We start from the raw sequence: 18,110 nt of genomic DNA, 5'->3' as shown, positions 1-18,110 counted from the left end.
CTTCTGCTACTTGGAGCTGGTGGTACTGCACAGTGTATGCTGAAATTGGGATCAGAATAGTGACATCCATTGAAAATTTAACACAGCGCGTGGAATATTAAGAAGAAGAACATTGCATAATGAAAAAGGAAAGACACTGACACATATATTCCTATGCTGGTCTGATAATATTTAATTAACGTTGTCTGATCTAGTTTTGCAGGATTGTGTGTGTTATGATACTGCACGGCACAGTTTTTTGATTCTTGTATTCGTCTCCTACCAATGTCTTATTTTTTAGGGCTGTGGAAATTAAAGATTAATTCGTCCATTAATCAATTAATTTCTTTTGATCGGTACTCACCTCTCTGCTGGCTTCCGGCTCTTCAGGGAGTTCCGTCGGAGATCCGGTGACGTCACGGAAATCGACGTCACCGGACTCCTCCCCCTTCCCCAAGTGCCTCCGTCTGCTGAAGGAGGGAGGAGTCCGGTGACGTTGAAGTTCTGATTGAACGTAACGCGTATGGGGGAGGAGCTATGCATGACGTCACCCGCTGCTGCCCTACGGAACTAGCACGATTGTCGGCTTTACATGCTGTGCTTTTATCATCTTTATGTGAGTAGTTTGTGTTTGAACACAAAAATAAAATCTTATACTTAAGTGGTGACCACTTAGATCTTTTCTTTCTACCCATGAACTGGCATCCTTGCTGAGATCTAAGGAGACGTGAGAGAAGTGTTCCGCGTTAACTCTTTTGATACCCGCTTGCATGACCACCTGTTTGCACAGGGGTCCATGCCATAAGGTGAGAGTGATCAGTTAGACCGGAGGTGGAGGGATTGTCACACTACTGTGGGAAAAAAATGACTTACGTCAGTGCTACAGTTTGAATTTAAAACGTATTTATGTGAACTGTGAAGTTAAGTCATGGATTTTGGAAACAAACTAGTGTCGGGTGATTGTATATAGTGTATACCACATTTACCACTGACTAATGCAGAGCTGCAATGCAAGGAGATCAGCTAAAAGTAGTTGAAACTGTATATACGTTATAATTGAAATTAGTCGATTAATCGATTAAAAAAAATTTGATTCATCGAACATGAAAATTTTAATCAGTAACAGCCCTATTATTTTTCCATTGCTCTCCTTGTTTATAGATCAGCTCTGTGATGAGAAGATCAGGATGATGGAAATAAAGAAGCAGCTCTGTGTGGCCACCAGTGAGGACTCTGATGGTAGGTCCTGTTAGCTACTGTCCATGTGATCCTATCAAATAGAGAATAACTAAAATGGTGCACAAATGCAAACCTTAGGCCGCGTACACACGGGCGGACTGTCTGACGGACTTGGTCCGCTGAAACGTGTTTTAGCGGACAATCCGCTCGTGTGTGGGCTTCAGCGGACTTTTTCAGCGGACAGTCTGGTGGACTAAGTCTTTCGGAATTTCTGTAATATTGTCCGTCCAAACTTGGTTTCAGCGGACAGTCCGCTCGTGAGTAGGCAAGTTGGACGGACTAAGTATGGCGCATGCTCAGAAAGGATTTACACGGCCGAAGGTTGCATTGCAGTGTATTGGACGTCGTATTTCTAGTCCCGTCGTACATGCCGTACACATCATCGCGGAAGCTTTCAGCGGACTGTCTGTGTGGTCAAGTCCGTTCATTCAAAAGTAGGACGGACTGTCTGTCGGATTGTCTGACGGACTTAGTTGGACGGATAGTCCGCCCGTGTGTACGCGGCCTTATATATACAGACAGAGAAAATAGGCCTTTAACCACTTCAGCTTCCTCGCCAGGCCATTTTTTTTTTTTTTTTGCAATACGGCACTGCATTGCTTTTGCTTGACAGTTGCGCTGTCGTGTGATGCTATAACCAAATAAAATTGATGTCCTTTTTTTTCCCCTCACAAACAGAGCTTTCTTTTGGCGGTATTTGATCACCTCTGCAGTTTTTATTTTTTGCGCTATAAACAAAAAAAGAGCAACAATTTTGAAAAAAATGAATAATATTTTTTGCTTTCTGCTATAAAACATATCCAATAAAAAAAAATTTAAAAAAATCGAATTTCTTCTTCAATTTAGGCCAATATGTACTCTGCTACATATATTTATTTTTGGTAAAAAAAAATCCCAATAAGCGTATGTTTTGGTTTTGCCAAAAGTTATCACGTCTACAAACTATGGGATAGATTTATGGACTTTTTATTTATTTTTTTATTGTTTTTACTAGTAAGGGTGGCAATCAGGTAATTTAAGCGGGACTGCGACATTGCGGCGGACAAATCTGACACTAAAGCCTCGTACACACGGTACGATTGTTGGACGACTGAGCTTCTGATTTCTGTTAAAAGGGCGTGTGCCAGGATTTTGTCTTGCATACTAACGGTACGCAAATTGTCGTTTGGCAAACACGAACGTAGTGGCGTACTATGAGAGTATAAAGCGGAAGTTAATTTCTCGAGCAGCACCCTTTGGGCCCCTTCTGCTAATTTCATGTTAGAAGTTTGGCGAGTGTTGGTTCGCGATTTTCAGATCGTACAAAACAAATGCCTTTTAAAATATGTTTGGCATAACTACATGCAAAGCAGCTTCATTATTATCCCATTAAAGAAGATGAGAATTTCCATCAAATGCCGCGTCACGAATAATAATTCCAGATTACAAATGGTAGTTTACAAGACCGAACTCTTGCCAGACGCTCCTTGATTCCGCACATGCGTGTTTGTACTTTCAACTTTTGTGTGACGGATTTGTGTACTGACCATCCGAAAATCAGACGTGGAGCAGTCGTTCGCCAAAAATCTACTAACCTGTCATCCAACATTTATTGGCCGAAAATTGGAAAACAATTAAAGCAGAGTACTAACGGTAAGAATTTCAGATAACAGCCTGTCAAACGGCAATGCCCTTCTGATTTTTGTACCGTGTGCACAAGGCTTAAGGGGGAGATTTACTAAAACTGGAGCACTCCGAATCTGGTATAGCTGTGCATGGGAGCCAATCAGCTTCTAACTTCAGCTTGTTCAATTAGGCTTTGACAATAAAACCTGGAAGCTGATTGGTTTCTCTGCAGATCTGCATCAGATTTTGCACTCTCTAGCTTTAGTAAATCTCCCCCTAAGTGACACTTTTTGGGAACCAGTGGCGCCAGTACAGTGATCGGTGCTAAAAATATGCACTGTCACTGTATAAATGGCACTGTCAGGGAAGGGGTTAACATCAGGGGTGATCAAAGGGTTAAGTGTGCTCCTTGGGAGTGCTTTCTAACTCTGGGGGGAATGCTGTGACTGGAGAAAGACCTTCCCTCGGTCCAATCAGAGCGGGGCTCCGAAGGCGCGTGACCCCCGATTTTGTGCACAGGTATGTGATTTTGCACAGCTGGGCCGCCCTACTGCAGTATATATGCGGTGGGCGGTCCAGAAGCGGTTAAAGATAAAGTGCAGGGGGCAGCTTGTGAATGCATGTTAATGCACATCATTGGGGTTGATTTACTAAAGGCTAATAGACTGTGCACTTTGCAGTTACAGCAGTTGCTCCAGAGCTTAGTAAATGAGGGGAAGCTTCACTTTGCAAGGCACACCCAATCACGTGCATGGTAAATAAAATAAAAAAATTTGTTTGCATATGATTGGATGATGGAACTCAGCAGATCTTCTGTACAGTATTGCAGGGTTTAAAGTCTCTGCTTCACTGGGGCTGGAAAATGATAAATCTGAAATCTAGACAGGGGTCATTTATAAATACAACAAAGAACTCGGGTGGCGGTACTTTTGAGTCCCACCCTAATTTATGCTGTGTAATATATAACGATCACCCAGTCCAATTTTTTTTTTTTTTTTTTTTTTTTTAGCCCTGATAAAGGGAGACCCCTGAAACTCCCAAGACACATTGGATGATATTTCTGAACTAGCAAAATATTATTAACACATCTTAGATTCTACTGTAAGCTCTAAGGAGCAGGTCCCTCTGATTCCTCTTGTACCAAATTGTATTGTATCTGTAATGTCTGCCTTCGTTTTGTAAAGCACTGTGCAAACTGTTGGTGCTATATAAATCCTACCTGTAGACAGCCCCAATTTACCAACAACTATCGCCAAGCGGGCCAAGGGTTCTTTCCCTTTTCTTCTTGGGATAGACTACATACAGTACAAATCAGTAAAGGGATATTCTTCACTATATTGTGACTCACATGCATGAAGCTCACCTTTGGTGTAACACTCATATTCTCTTGTTCCAAGGCCCATCTCTGCAAATAAAGGAATGGCCACACAGGTTGCTTTTTCAACAATTTACTGGTTAACAACTTGCTACAAAAGCTTTGCAACTTCACATTTCCTGTCCAACAATGCAGAACACATCAGTGCCACCAACTCTTACATGAGACTTGAAGTCTCTCTCTCTGGCTTAGGTCCTGAAGGCTTACTACTCCTCAGACTACAAGCCTACATTGAGTAAGTCAGGAGTAGCCAGTCACCATATCATAAAGGGACCTAAACTCCTCCTACAACCACACCCAGGAGAGTGGGTCTCCTTTAAAGGGCTACTAACATCTGCTTACCAGCAGCGGCCCATCCATGAGGGGGCGCCGCCCCCCTAATTTCTATGCACCGGGTCCCTAACCTCCATGCAGGGCGCTGGACGCATAGAGTTCTACGGGGGGGGTATTCTTTATTTAGCGAATCACATGATTAAAGCAGGAGGTTCTAATTGGCTTCAAAAAGGGTGGGCTCGGGGCACAAAGCACTGCGCCCTGAGCCCACCCACTTGTGACAATAGCGAATCAACATTCGCTTTTGTCCTCCTGATTTTCTTCTCGGCCAATTAGGACAGGAATCGGGTCTTGAGACCAGGTTGGATGGGAGGAGAAGTAACCGGTTTGGTCGGGAGAATAACCCGGGAAAGCCCCCCAAGCTGTCTGGGTCCTGGATGGGGTAAGTGTGGGGCTGGCGGGCTTGCGATCAGGGCTGGTGGGCCACCCCCCCAAAAAAAATTTTTGGTTAAAAAAATCCCAATAAGCGTATATATTGATTGGTTTGCTCAAAAGTTATTGCGTCTACAAATTATGGGAAATTTTTATTAATTTATTATTTTTTTACTAGTAATGGCGGCAATCGTCGACTTATAGGAGGACTGCGGTATTGTGGCACACAAATCGGACACCTAACTGACACTTTTGACACTTTTTGGGAACCAGACAGTAATTCAGCAATCAGTGCTAAAAATGTGCACTGTCATTGTACTGATGACACTGGCTGGGAAGGGGTTAACATCAGGGCGATCAAAGGGTTACCTGTGTGCTTGACCAGTGTTTTTCTAAATTGGGGGAGGCACTTTTACTATGGAAAGAGATGGCATTTATTCCCTACTTTGCAGAAACACAGGATCCATGTCTTCCCTCCTGTCAGAGCGGCAATCTGCCTTTTATACATAGGCAGATTGCAGTTCTGTCTCTGTGGCTGATGATGGGGGGGGGGGTGCCGGCTGACATTGAGTCTATGTTACCTGCTGACCAGCTCCTGCTGTGTGTAATCACAGTGGGAGCGAGCCGTCACCAGCGTGCATTCGCGCCCTCTACCTAGAAGTGCAGGATCATGCATATACAGTATACATGTGCCGTAAAACTGCTTTCGGGCGGTCAGCAAGTGATTATACAATGACTTCTAATTTACAAATAACTGTAATAGTTGCTGTTGCCTGGAATTCAGCTATAACATTGTACAGGTATGTTTATAAAATACCAGTTTGAGAATTTTGTCTCCTTTCTGTGATTAACAAAGACACATTTTGAAGTACCTTGGGTGTGTGCTACATTGCATGCATAGCGTTGCATAGCAAAAATGTGTGTGAGAGTTGACATGGTTAAAATGCTGTTGCAATGAGAGAAATATGTGAGCTGCCATTATAAAAAAAATTACTCTCTGCACTACAAAAACTCGCATACTTTATATGTACTAACAGGAAGCCTGCACCTTCTGTGTATCACAGAGTTACAGTAGAAATACAATCATAAATAACATGCAGCGCTCATTAGGAATAATAAAAACAATCTATAAAAAACAATCTTTGGGTGCAGGAGCAGCCGGTCCATTAGGGGCACAGGGCTGCCCCCTCCTAGTTTATATGGGGCGTCCCAGACTCGTATGGGTTTTTTTCTTTTCCCCGGGCATGTGATTAGAGCCAGAGGCTCTACTTGGCTTAAAAAAGGTTGGATTCGGTGCGCATACCATTGCGCCTCAAACCCACCCACTTGTGACAATAGCGAATCAATCATCACTATTGTCTCCTGGCTTTTCCTCCCGGCCAGTCAGGACAGGAACGGATCTGGTTGGCTGGGAGGAGAAGCCGAGGAAGCCACAGAGGGACTGTGCCGTGAAGAGGTGCGTGCGGGGACCATGGTGCAGTAAGTGCCGGGGACCATGGATCGGTGAGTGCGGGGACTGTGGATCGGTGAGTGCGGGGACCGTGGAACGGTGAGTGCTGGGGACCGTGGAGCGGTGAGTGCTGGGGACCGCGAGCGGTGAGTGTGGGGACCGTGGAGTGGTGAGTGCGGGGCAAGCGGACCTGTTCTTTGGTATGGACTGTGCTGTGAAGAGGTGAGTGTGGGGACCATGGTGCAGTAAGTGCCAGGGACCGTGGCGGTGAGCATGGGGATCGTGAAGCGGTGAGTGCCGCGGAGTGGTGAGTGCGGGGAGCAATAAGTGCCGCGGAGCGGTGAGTGAGGGGACCGTGGAGCGGTGAGTGTGGGGACCATGGAGCGGTTAGTGTGGGGACCGTGGAGTGGTGAGTGCGGGGGAAGCGGACCTGTTCTTTGGTATGGACTGTGCCGTTAAGAGGTGAGTGTGGGGACCATGGTGCAGTAAGTGCCGGGGACCGTGGCGGTGAGTGCTGCGGAGTGGTGAGTGCGGGGAGCGATAAGTGCCGGGGAGCGGTGAGTGCAGGGACCGTGGAGCGGTGAGTGCGCGGACCGTGGAACAGTGAGTGCGGGGACCGTGGAATGGTGAGTGTGGGCACCGTGGAGCGGTGAGTGCAGGGACCGTGGAGCGGTGAGTGCGGGGACCGTGGATCGGCGAGTGCGGGGACCGTGGATCGGCGAGTGCGGGGACCGTGGATCGGCGAGTGCGGGGACCGTGGATCGGCGAGTGCGGGGACCGTGGATCGGCGAGTGCGGGGACCGTGGATCGGCGAGTGCGGGGACCGTGGATCGGCGAGTGCGGGGACCGTGGAGCGGCGAGTGCTGGGCACCGTGGAGCGGTGAGTGTGGGGACCGTGGAGTGGTGAGTGCGGGGCAAGAGGACCTGTTCTATGGTATGGACGCACTGGGCATCCACCGACTGGTAATCTGGACGACACGCCCCTCTCCCCTGGGGCATAGAACACCGAGCAACCCTCCGCTCACCAGGATTGCTAGCATTAAGTTATCCTCTTCCCTCTCCGACTACCAGGGGCACAGCATGGCAGAGTATGCTATCACAGCCAGCTGGAGGGCTCCGCTGTAGGGTGAGTGTGGACCTGGACACCGTGCCCCCCTCCCCCCAAAATCTTCCAGCACCAGCCGCCACTGTTTGGGTGTCTGGTCTGCGCTGCGATCAAAGGATGACTGCCAGCACTAAGGCTTGGTTCACATTGAGAAAACATGGGATCGCACTTGTGGGACCCCAAGTCGCGTGACATGTGAAATCCTATGTTAGTCAATAAGAGCTATCTTTTTTTTTTTTTTTCCAAAAAATTTTTATTTCAGTATAACAAGATACAGAGAATTACACCTTCAATACATGAATGCTTCAAAAAGGGGAAAAGGAAGGTGGATAAACAGCATATTATGTCTCAAATAACAAAATCATCAGATGTAACATAGGACATAAAACATAAAACTGAACACTTGGAAAATGGGAGTCATCTGATATAAGGTAAATAACCTGCAAGATTAAGTTTACTACCCGCAAATGAATCTAACGAAGACCAAGAAGAGCTATCTTAACCACTTAAGCCCTGGACCAATTTGCAGCCAAAGGACCAGGCCCCTTTTTGTAATTCGGCACTGTGTCGTTTTAACTGACAATTGTGCGGTCGTGCGACGTGGCTCCCAAACAGAATTGGTGTCTTTTTTTCCCACAAATAGAGCTTTCTTTTGGTGGTATTTGATCACCTCTGCGTTTTTTATTTTTTGCAGTATAAACAAAAATAGAGCGACAATTTTGAAAAAAAATTCAATATTTTTTACTTTTTGCTATAATAAATATCCCCAAAAAATATATAAAAAAAAAAAAAACATTTTTTTCCTCAGTTTAGGCCAATACGTATTCTTCTACATATTTTTGGTAAAAAATATCGCAATTAGCGATTATTGATTGCTTTGTGCAAAAGTTATAGTGTTTACAAAATAGGGGATAGTTTTATAGCATTTTTATTAATATTTTTTTTTTTTTACTAGTAATTGCGGTGATCAGCGATTTTTATTGTGACTGCGACATTATGGCAGACACATCGGACATTTTTGATACATTTTTGGGACCATTGTCATTTATACAGCAATCAGTGCTATTTAAATGCCCTGATTCCTGTGTAAATGGCACTGGCAGTGAAGGAGTTAACCACTAGGGGGCGAGGAGTTGTTATGTATGACGTTATGTGTTTTTTTATTGTAGGGGGGCGTGGCCTGGCATCTGATGTCATTGATCGTCCTTCCCTATAAAAGGAAACAGACGATCGGTGACAGCCACAGTAGGAAGCACGGGGAGAGGTTTGTTTACACAGACCTCTCCTCGTTCTTCAGCTCTGTGTCCCGATCACGGGACACCAGCGGCGATCGGGTCCGCTGGTCCAGCAGCCACGGTCACGGAGCTCAGGCCCACGTCGGCGGCGCACTTCTGACCCACGGCTAGGCACTTAAAGACCCATGTACAGGTACGTTATTGTGCCCAGCCGTGCCATTCTGCCAACGTATATCGGAGTGAGGCGGTCCTTAAGTGGTTAAATGTCACTACTGAAGTCGCTCCGACTTTAGAAAAGGTTGCTGTACTACTTGAAGGTGACTTCTATCTGACTTGTGCCCATAGACTTTAATGGAAGTCGCTTCCAAGTCAGATCCTCATCTATATTGATGTGATTTGGATCCGAGATTACAGGAAGATTACCTAGGCAGTGCATGGCTTCTTTCTGCATGCTCTTATCTCTGCATACCTGCACAAGACAAGTCACTTCAAAGTCGCATAAAAGTAGTACTCAAGTCGACAGGAAGTTGCTTGGCAAAGTCGCACCGTAAGTTGCGTGACTTTACTGTTACAGTAGTGTGAACCGAGCCTAAAGGATTGATATACAGTACCCTAAAAATCTTAAAACCATAAACATATGCAGTGCCAAATAAATTATACTGCATCAGATTATCCAAACAATATTCATATAAAGTGCAATATAAACAAAAAATATATACATATAAAGTGCACCGTGCAAATAAGAAGAAAATAAAATATATCATATGAAATAAAAGTGCTTGAGTGCCAATATACAAAAAAGTGCATAGAGTTCTTTAGATGAAAAGTCCAACAAATCCAAACTGATGACAAATCCTTCATAAAGCAGCAAACACCACCACCTCATGAAACGCATACTCACCAAAAATGGATGCTACCATAAATGTAGCCAGCATAGCATATTATCTTAGGCAGGGATCATCTCAAGTAATGTATCATTTTTTTCATCCACAATCGCCTCCTCTCAGTGCCAAATCTCAGTCCAAGCTGTGGTATATAAAGATTGCCCCAGAGCCAATAAGTACTGCAATATTTTAGTATATTATTAAATTAAATCCCATACTTTGCATCCATATCAAAAGGCTACACAGAGATGGCTTAAAACCACTTGGAACTCGCATTTAAAGCCAGATTGTTCAGCAGTGTGGCATCCGCACAGAGTCTCTGCTCCGACATGTTTCGTCCAATGGGACATCTTCAGGGGATATCTAGCAACGACCTCCACATGTGTGAGGATCGCAATGCCAAGCTGCTGCTAACAAAGCAAACAGAATATTGGAATTAAAAAGGGGATCAACTCCAGAGATAAAACGATAATTCTCCCTCTCTACAAGACTCTGGTCCGGCCGCACCTGGAGTATGCTGTCCAGTTCTGGGATATACTGGAAATGGAGCGAGTACAAAGAAGGACAACAAAGCTAATGAAGGGTCTGGAGGATATTAATTATGAGGAAAGGTTGTGAGCACTGAACTTATTCTTTCTGGAGAAGAGACGATTGAGAGGGGATAAGATTTAAATTTACAAATACCGTACTGGTGACCCCACAATAGGGAGAAAACTTTTTTGTGGTAGGGAGTATAACAAGACATGTGGCCACGCATTAAAATTAGAAAAAAAGAGGTTTAACCTTAAAATACATAGAGGGTTCTTTACTGTAAGAGTGGCAAGGGTGTGGAATTCCCTTCCACAGGTAGTGGTCTCAGTGGGGGGCATCGATAGTTTCAAAAAACTATTAGATAAGCACCTGAACTACAGCAACATACAGGGATATACAATGTAATACTGACATATAATCACACACATAGGTTGGACTTGATGGACTTGTGTCTTTTTTCGACCTCACCTACTATGTAACTATAAGACAACTGGGTTTTGAAGAACAAGGTTTACATACATGATTTTATTTGGATTTTGAAAGTAATTAAAATATTTTCTTCTAGGATGTACACTTTGTCCCAATGGCTGGATATGGCACAGAGAGAACTGTTATAACATTTCATCTGGCACAGAATACAGAACATGGAATGAGAGTCGGGAAGTGTGTGAAGGGGTGGGAGCCGATCTACTGGTCATAGAGGACCCGGAACAGCGGGTATGGTTTAATATGACAATAGATGGGAGCTGTATTGTTTCATTGCATTTATGAGGTGTTGCAATTTAATCCTGGAATGCACTGTAAAAAAAAATTGTTTGCTTGCCTATAAACTAGCTGCTGTTGTCACCTTCAAAGTAGTCCCCTTGTGAAGTGCTGCACTTTTCTAGGAGACTGTGCCACTACCACTCCTGGAAATAGTTTTTTCGGAACGCTGCTCAGTGTCTTTGTCGCGGTGCGCTGGATGTCTGGAATGTCATCAAATCTGTGTCCCTCTAACCACTTTAAAGAGGAAGTAAACCCTGATGAGTTTACTTCCTCTTTCATTCCCTGCAAAGGCAAAGCATAATGGACTGCTGTGCATCGCATAGTAGCCCATTATGTGTCACTTACCTGACACAGGAGCCAGCGATGTCACCGCTGTCCCCTGTAGTTCCGAGCGTCCATCTTCTTGGTGGGTCTCGCTGCTCCGCCGCTGTCATTCCGCGAAGCCGCGGTGACGTCACTCCCGCGAATGCGCACGGGAGCCGCCACGTGCGGCATCTTCATCGTTGACGGTGCCGCACACAGTGCGCCTGCAGATCCGTAGACAGCGCTGCCTGTCTTTTGGCAAATATCTCCTAAACCGTGTAGGTTTAGGAGATATTTCTTGGACCTACAGGTAAGCCTTAATCTAGGCTTACCTGTAGGTCAAAGTGTGTTGTAAGAGTTTACAACCACTTTAATACAGGGCACTTTCACCCCCTTCCTGTCCAGGCCAGTTTTCATCGCTGTCGCACTATGGATGACAATTGTGCGGTCATGCTACACTGTACCCTGACAACATTTCTATAATTTTTTTGAAACAGATAGAGCTTTCTTTTGGTGGTATTTAATTACCACTGGAGTTTTTTTTTTTTTTTTTTGCTAAACAAATGAAAAAGACCAACAATTTTTTGAAAAAACAAAACATTTTTCTCCTTCGCTGATGTGCACTGATAAGGCTGCACTGATGAGGAGGCACTAATATGCAGCAATGATTGGTGGCACTGATATGCAGTACTGATGGGCACTGAGAGGTGGCATTGATGGACACTGATAGGCGGCACTTATGGGCGGCACTTGTGGGCACTGATAGGCAATGATATGCATTGATGGGCGACACTGATGGGCACTGATAGTACTGATAGGTGGCACTGATGAGGCACTGATACATATACAAGTTTGGGACTTTAAATTACTTTAATTGAGGCCCACATAGACATGTGCCTTCATCCCGGTAATTGGCACTGACAGACATCACTAATGGGCACTGACTGGCATTACTGGTGGGCATTAATGGTGGGCACTGGCAGGCATCATTGATGGGGCTGCACTGATAATCATTGCACTGTTTATCAGCGCAGATCTTCCCTGTGAAGAAGGTCGCGTATTGGCTTTCCTCTTCTCACGCGCTGTCAGCACAAGGAGAGGAATGCTGATAACTGCCACTTCCTATTTTCACTATGATCAGCTGTGATTTGACACAGCTGATCACATGGTAAAGAATGTACTTCATAGGCTGTTTACCGTGACCGGTGATCCAAGGGACACACCGCACCACGGACGGTTGCGGTTTGCGCCCCGGTGGCACGCTTGAGCGGCCCATTCTGAAGGACGTAATATGATGTCCACTCAGAACGGGAAAACCACCGCCCAGCTGTCAAAAACTGCTCTGGTCCATAACGGGTATAAAAAGTATAAGGGCTGATTATATTACAGTTATAAGTTTTGGTAAATCTAAAGCTGATTGTACAGTATAGTCTGACCGTAATGTGTACAGTGAGATATAGTCTTTAACGCTCTTCTCCACCGTTTGGTAGAGCACATTTTGAGTCACGCTAACTCATTGAAAAATTTGGACTTTAAAGGGTTAAAGGCAGGGCCGTCTTTAATATTGATTGGGCTCTGGGCAAAAATTTTCTTAGGGCCCCCCTCACCCCATGCAGTTTCACTCTCCACCTTCTCTGAGACATACAATAAATAGCAGCTAGACTCAAAATCAGTTTAGTGTATCAGATCAGGCAGCAATTGCGATTGGTTGCCAGAGGTTACAGCATATCATTACTGCTTTCTGACTGGTTGCTAGAGGTTACAGTACTCCTTAAAGCGGGATTCCACCCTAAAGTGGAACCTCCGCTGATCGGATTCCTCCCCCCCTCCGGTGTCACAATTGACACCTTTCAGGGGGGAGGGGGGTGAAGATACCTGTCAAAGACAGGTATTTTCACCCACTTCCGGGCATAGACTCCCGTGGGAGTCTACGCCATTTCCTGTCCTGCCGCGCTGTCTGCTGGGACACACACGGGTCCCAGTGACAGCGCGGAGATTTCCTATTGCGCGGCGCAAGTCGCACATGCGCAGTAGGGAACCGGGAAGTGAAGCCGATTCGCTTCACTTCCTGATTCCCTCACCTAGAATGGTGGCGGCAGCAGCCGAGGGCTGATCGATCGATCGGCCTCGGCTGCCGGCATCGCTGGAACCCGGGACAGGTGAGTGTCCATTTATTAAAAGTCAGCAGCTGTAGTATTTATAGCTGCTGGCTTTTAATATTTTTTTTTAGGTGGAATCCCTCTTTAAGGCTCACTGATTAGTTTCTAGAGGTTACAGCACATGATTTCTGCTTGTTGATTGGCTGCTAGAGATTACTGTACAGTAATACTGCTCACTGGATGCTATTGGTTACAGCACATCATCTCCTCACTGCAGGGGGGCATTATATACATATGAATGCTGTCTATATGCACGCCATTGCTATTTACATATGAATGCCGGTTATTTATATGTAAACACAGGGTCTGCAGGTGAGTCATAGATTTTATAGACTAAAACTTCAAGGGACAAGGCAATGTAAACTGGGATAGTTGGCAAGTATGAGGCAGCTGCTTTGGGCCCCACAATAGTGACAGGGCCCAGGGCAGCTGCCCCTTTTGCCCTGCCTTAAAGACGACCCTGGTTAAAGGGTAAACTTTGAAATGACCTGGGAGGACAGAACTCTTTAATCATGATGACCTATTTCTCTCTCACATTTATTCCTATATGATATTCACCCAGCTTCATGCCATTTGTTCAGCCAATTTGCCCGTTGTGTCTATGGAGGGCTCTGAGTCTCCTCCTGTCCGTGTGCCATAAAAATTGATTTGGATGATACATTGTTCTCTTTTATGTAACAGGATTCTCTGTTATGTTCAGGTTATACATACAGAAGGCACAAAATATCTTTCCATAGAAAGTAACAATTTTATCTACCAAAAAGATCATCCATTACACATGTGAGGGTGCTGGATCATATTGGATGGTACTTCCTGGATGTATGAAATAACACAGTATCTCACAGAAGTTAGTACACCCCTCACATTTTTCAAATTTTTGGAAATATTTTCTTCTATCTTTTCATGTGACAACACTGAAGAAATGACACTTGTCTACAATGTAAAGTAGTGAGTGTACAGCTTGTATAACAGTGTAAATTTCCTGTCCCCTCAAAATAACTCAACACACAGCCATTAATGTCTAATCCGCTAGCAACAAAAGTGAGTACACCCCTAAGTGAAAATGTCCAAATTGGGCCCAAAGTGTCAATATTTTGTGTGGCCACCATTATTTTCCAGCACTGCCTTAACCCTCTTGGGCATGGATTAAAATGTATATTTTTATATAATATGGTGTAGTCGCGCTTTAAAAGTCCCATAGAAATTATATTTGCATTATAGTCTTGGGCATGGAGGTCACCAGAGCTTCACAGGTTGGCACTGGAGTCCTCTTCCCCTCCTCCATGATGACATCACAGAGCTGGGGGATGTTAGAGACCTTGCACTCTTCCACCTTCCATTTGAGGATGTCCCACAGATGATCAATAGGGTTTAGGTCTGGAGACATGCTTGGTCAGTCCATCGCCTTTACCCTCAGCTTCTTTAGCAAGGCAGTGGTCATCTTGGAGGTGTGTTTGGGGTCATTATGTTGGAATACTGCCCTGCGGCCCAGTCTCTGAAGGGAGGGGGTCATGCTCTGCTTCAGTATGTCACAGTACATGTTGGCATTCATGGTCCCCTCAATGATCTGTAGCTCCCCAGTGCCGGCAGCACTCATGCAGCCCCAGACCATGACACTCCCACCACCATGCTTGACTGTAGGCAAGACGCACTTGTCTTTGTACTCCTCACCTGGTTGCCGCCACACACGCTTGACACCATCTGAACCAAATACATTTGGACAGGACATGGTTATAGTAATCTATGTCCTTAGTCTGCTTGTCTTTCTTGTGCATCATCTTTAGAAGAGGTTTCCTTCTAGGATGACAGCCATGCAGACCAATTTGATTCTGTGTGCGGCGTATGGTCTGAGCACTGACAGGCTGACCCCCCCACCCCTTCAACCTCTGCAGCAATGCTGGCAGCACTCATACATCTATTTCCCAAAGACAACCTCTGTATATGACGCTGAGCACGTGACCTCAACTTCTTTGGTGGACCATGGTGAGGCCTGTTCTGAGTGGAACGTGTCCTGTTAAACAGCTGTATGGTCTTGGCCACCGTGCTGCAGCTCAGTTTTAGTGTCTTGGCAATCTTCTTATAGCCTAGGCCATCTTTATGTAGAGCAACAATTCTTTTTTTCAGATCCTCTGAGAGTTCTTTGCCATGAGGCACCATGTTGAACTTCCAATGACCAGTATGAAAGAGTGAGAGTGATAACACCAAGTTTAACACACCTGCTCCCCATTCACACCGGAGACCTTGTAACTCTTGAGTCACATGACACCGGGGGGGGGAAGGGGTGTCTAATTGGGCCCAATTTGGACATTTTCACTTAGGGGTGTACTCACTTTTGTTGCCAGCGGTTTAGACATTAATGGCTGTGTGTTGAGTTATTTTGAGGGGACAGGAAATTTAAACTGTTATACAAGCTGTACACTCACTACTTTACATTGTAGACAAGTGTCATTTCTTCAGTGTTGTCACATGAAAAGATAGAAGAAAATATATACAAAAATGTGAGGAGTGTACTCACTTTTCTGAGATACTGTATATTGTTTGTGATCTTTTATTAATTTATTACAGAAGAATAGACATTTACAGTACACGTTTCGTGTTTCCAATGAAACATCAGGAAACTGGTAAATTCAAGTTCATAGATCTTTTTTTTCTGGTGACATTTGTCCACAATAAAGCTTTTGTAGAAATGATAGAATAGACAGATCTTCAGACTTCTATCCAATGTATGTGTCCGATGTCCGATTGTGACAGATGATGTTGTCTTCTCCCAGGACTTTATAAGCAGATCCAGCAAAGGACCATCATATCAACTGTTCTGGATTGGTCTGTACGGAGATGGAGATGGATGGAGATGGGTGGACGGTCAGCACTATAATACCAGTCTGTAAGTGACTCTTCTTCATGTTGCGCACACCCCCGAAGGTGCTGCTGTTCGCCAAAAGTTTTTTTCCCCAAGATAAGTGCAGAGGCAGCCAGGCACACAGCAACAGTCACTCTATCTAGCTCAATGATCAGTCTAGGTCATGGGTGCTCAACCTGTGGCCCTCCGGCTGTTATGGAACTACAAGTCCCACCATGCCTTTGTCTTTGGGAATCTTGCTTGTAACTGACAGTGGCTTGAAATGACTCATTGGACTTGTAGTTTTGCAACAGCTGGCAGGCCGCAGGTTGAGCACCCATGGTCTAGGGGCTGTCTTTTTATTCTTTATTGCAAGTTAAACTTTGAAGGGGTGTAGGGAGGTATGTGATATTGCAGTAACACCATGCAGTAACAGAAGGGCACTCTTCACTACATGTATTCAGCCCAGAACAATCTTTATAGCAGGGGATAAGGGAATGGGCAGCACTGAGATTTTTGGTAAGATACGTCCCAGTCAGAGCAACCACTGGCACTTGTGCACAAAGGGAAAACAACCAATGGTCATTAGGAGCCTAGATCTAGGCATTTACACTCAATGTCCCTGGATAACTGGATGCCACCTTCCAATATCAGCCAGACATTCACCCGTGAGCTCTCCAGACCAGATTCCCAGTTAAATTCCTTGGATTAGTTTAAAAGATTCTCCAAAAAATAGGTTCCCCGACTCTGACATAGCTGGGACCTCAATGAACACATATAGAACTTCAGCTGGCCTGCCCAGAAGGGCAGCAGCCCTTCAGGCTGGGAACTTCTCCTACTGGACAAGAACAGGGTTGCCCCAGGCCCAGACTATATGTGTACTCTCTAGCCACCTACCGGGCACCATCCCCCCCAGGGATTGGCTGAGACAACATAAATATTCAGGCTGCTGATTTGCCTTTTCCAACCCACTACATTCTAGAATCCACCTAGAAGACAGGGGGAAACAATCAAAGCTGCAGCTAGTGAAGTCCAGAACAACCCAAAGCAATAACTGCTCCAAAGTTAGATTTTCCAAATACCTAGCAACCTATCTAGGAGGAGGGTGCCACATCTACACTAAAAATATGCACATTTCCCAGCCAGAAAATAATAGACACTCATAACTACTTATTGTTATTTATTACACAGATTTAATCTATCAGGATCTTCAGGAGACTGTGTATGGTTGGAAGCTGGTTCTGGATATAATAAGGATGACTGTCAAACCAAACACAACTGGATTTGCCAGAAGAGAGCCCTGAAGATCTGACAGTTACTTTACAACATACTGACACTGTTCAGCCAATGGATCACCCACAATGCAAAGTATTACAGGAAGATTAAAGCCGTGTACTATGTTATCACCTATCTATATGTTATTAATGCATTTCTGCAATGGGAAGTCCAGGTTCAATGTTTTAATTACTGTATTTATTGGCTTATAACACACACTTTTCCTCACTGAAAATAGGGGGAAAATTGTGGGTGCGTGATATACACCGACATAGTGCTGCCTCAGAGGGGAAGGAGGGGCCGAGTGCCCCCAGATTAGACAAAGCCGGTGTTCTGCCTAATAGAGTCCGCCCATCAAATGGTGTCCGCTCCGTACTGCGCATGCGCAGTACGGAGCAGACGAAGCTTCGGAAAATCTCCGAAGCTGAACGCCGCCTGCGCCGTGAGTGGAGGTGGTAGCCCCACCATCCAAGCGGACATAGGGTTGTGAATTTTAGAGGGCCCCTCGCGGGCGAGCTTCGCTCGCCACGCTTCGGGCTCGGCCTCGCTGCGCTCGGCTCTTTTTTATTCTAACTCTATGTCCACTTGGATGGTGGGGCTAGAACCTGGACTCACGGTGCAGGCGCCGTTCATCCTCGGCAATTTTCGGAATCTGTGTTCC

The 18,110-nt window shown here is 45.2% G+C and overlaps 1 protein-coding gene across 1 annotated transcript in view; it reads left to right on the top strand.

Annotated features, from left to right (window-relative positions):
* Nucleotides 1-17,577, top strand: part of LOC143930944 (natural killer cells antigen CD94-like) — a 29,007-nt gene extending 11,430 nt beyond the window's left edge. Inside the window, exons 4-7 of the mRNA XM_077455639.1 lie at nucleotides 1,141-1,218; nucleotides 10,674-10,825; nucleotides 16,107-16,219; nucleotides 17,366-17,577. Coding sequence (XP_077311765.1) covers nucleotides 1,141-1,218; nucleotides 10,674-10,825; nucleotides 16,107-16,219; nucleotides 17,366-17,486 — 464 coding nt within the window. The 3' untranslated portion in view covers nucleotides 17,487-17,577. The remainder of the gene's footprint in view (nucleotides 1-1,140; nucleotides 1,219-10,673; nucleotides 10,826-16,106; nucleotides 16,220-17,365) is intronic.
* The last annotated feature ends 533 nt before the right edge of the window (nucleotides 17,578-18,110 follow it).

The sequence above is a fragment of the Lithobates pipiens genome, unplaced genomic scaffold, assembly GCF_037356315.1.
Source record: "Lithobates pipiens isolate NorthernLeopardFrog02 unplaced genomic scaffold, aLitPip1_a1.2 Scaffold_25, whole genome shotgun sequence".
Taxonomy (NCBI): Eukaryota; Metazoa; Chordata; class Amphibia; order Anura; family Ranidae; genus Lithobates; species Lithobates pipiens.
This window is presented reverse-complemented; position numbering and strand designations above follow the sequence as displayed.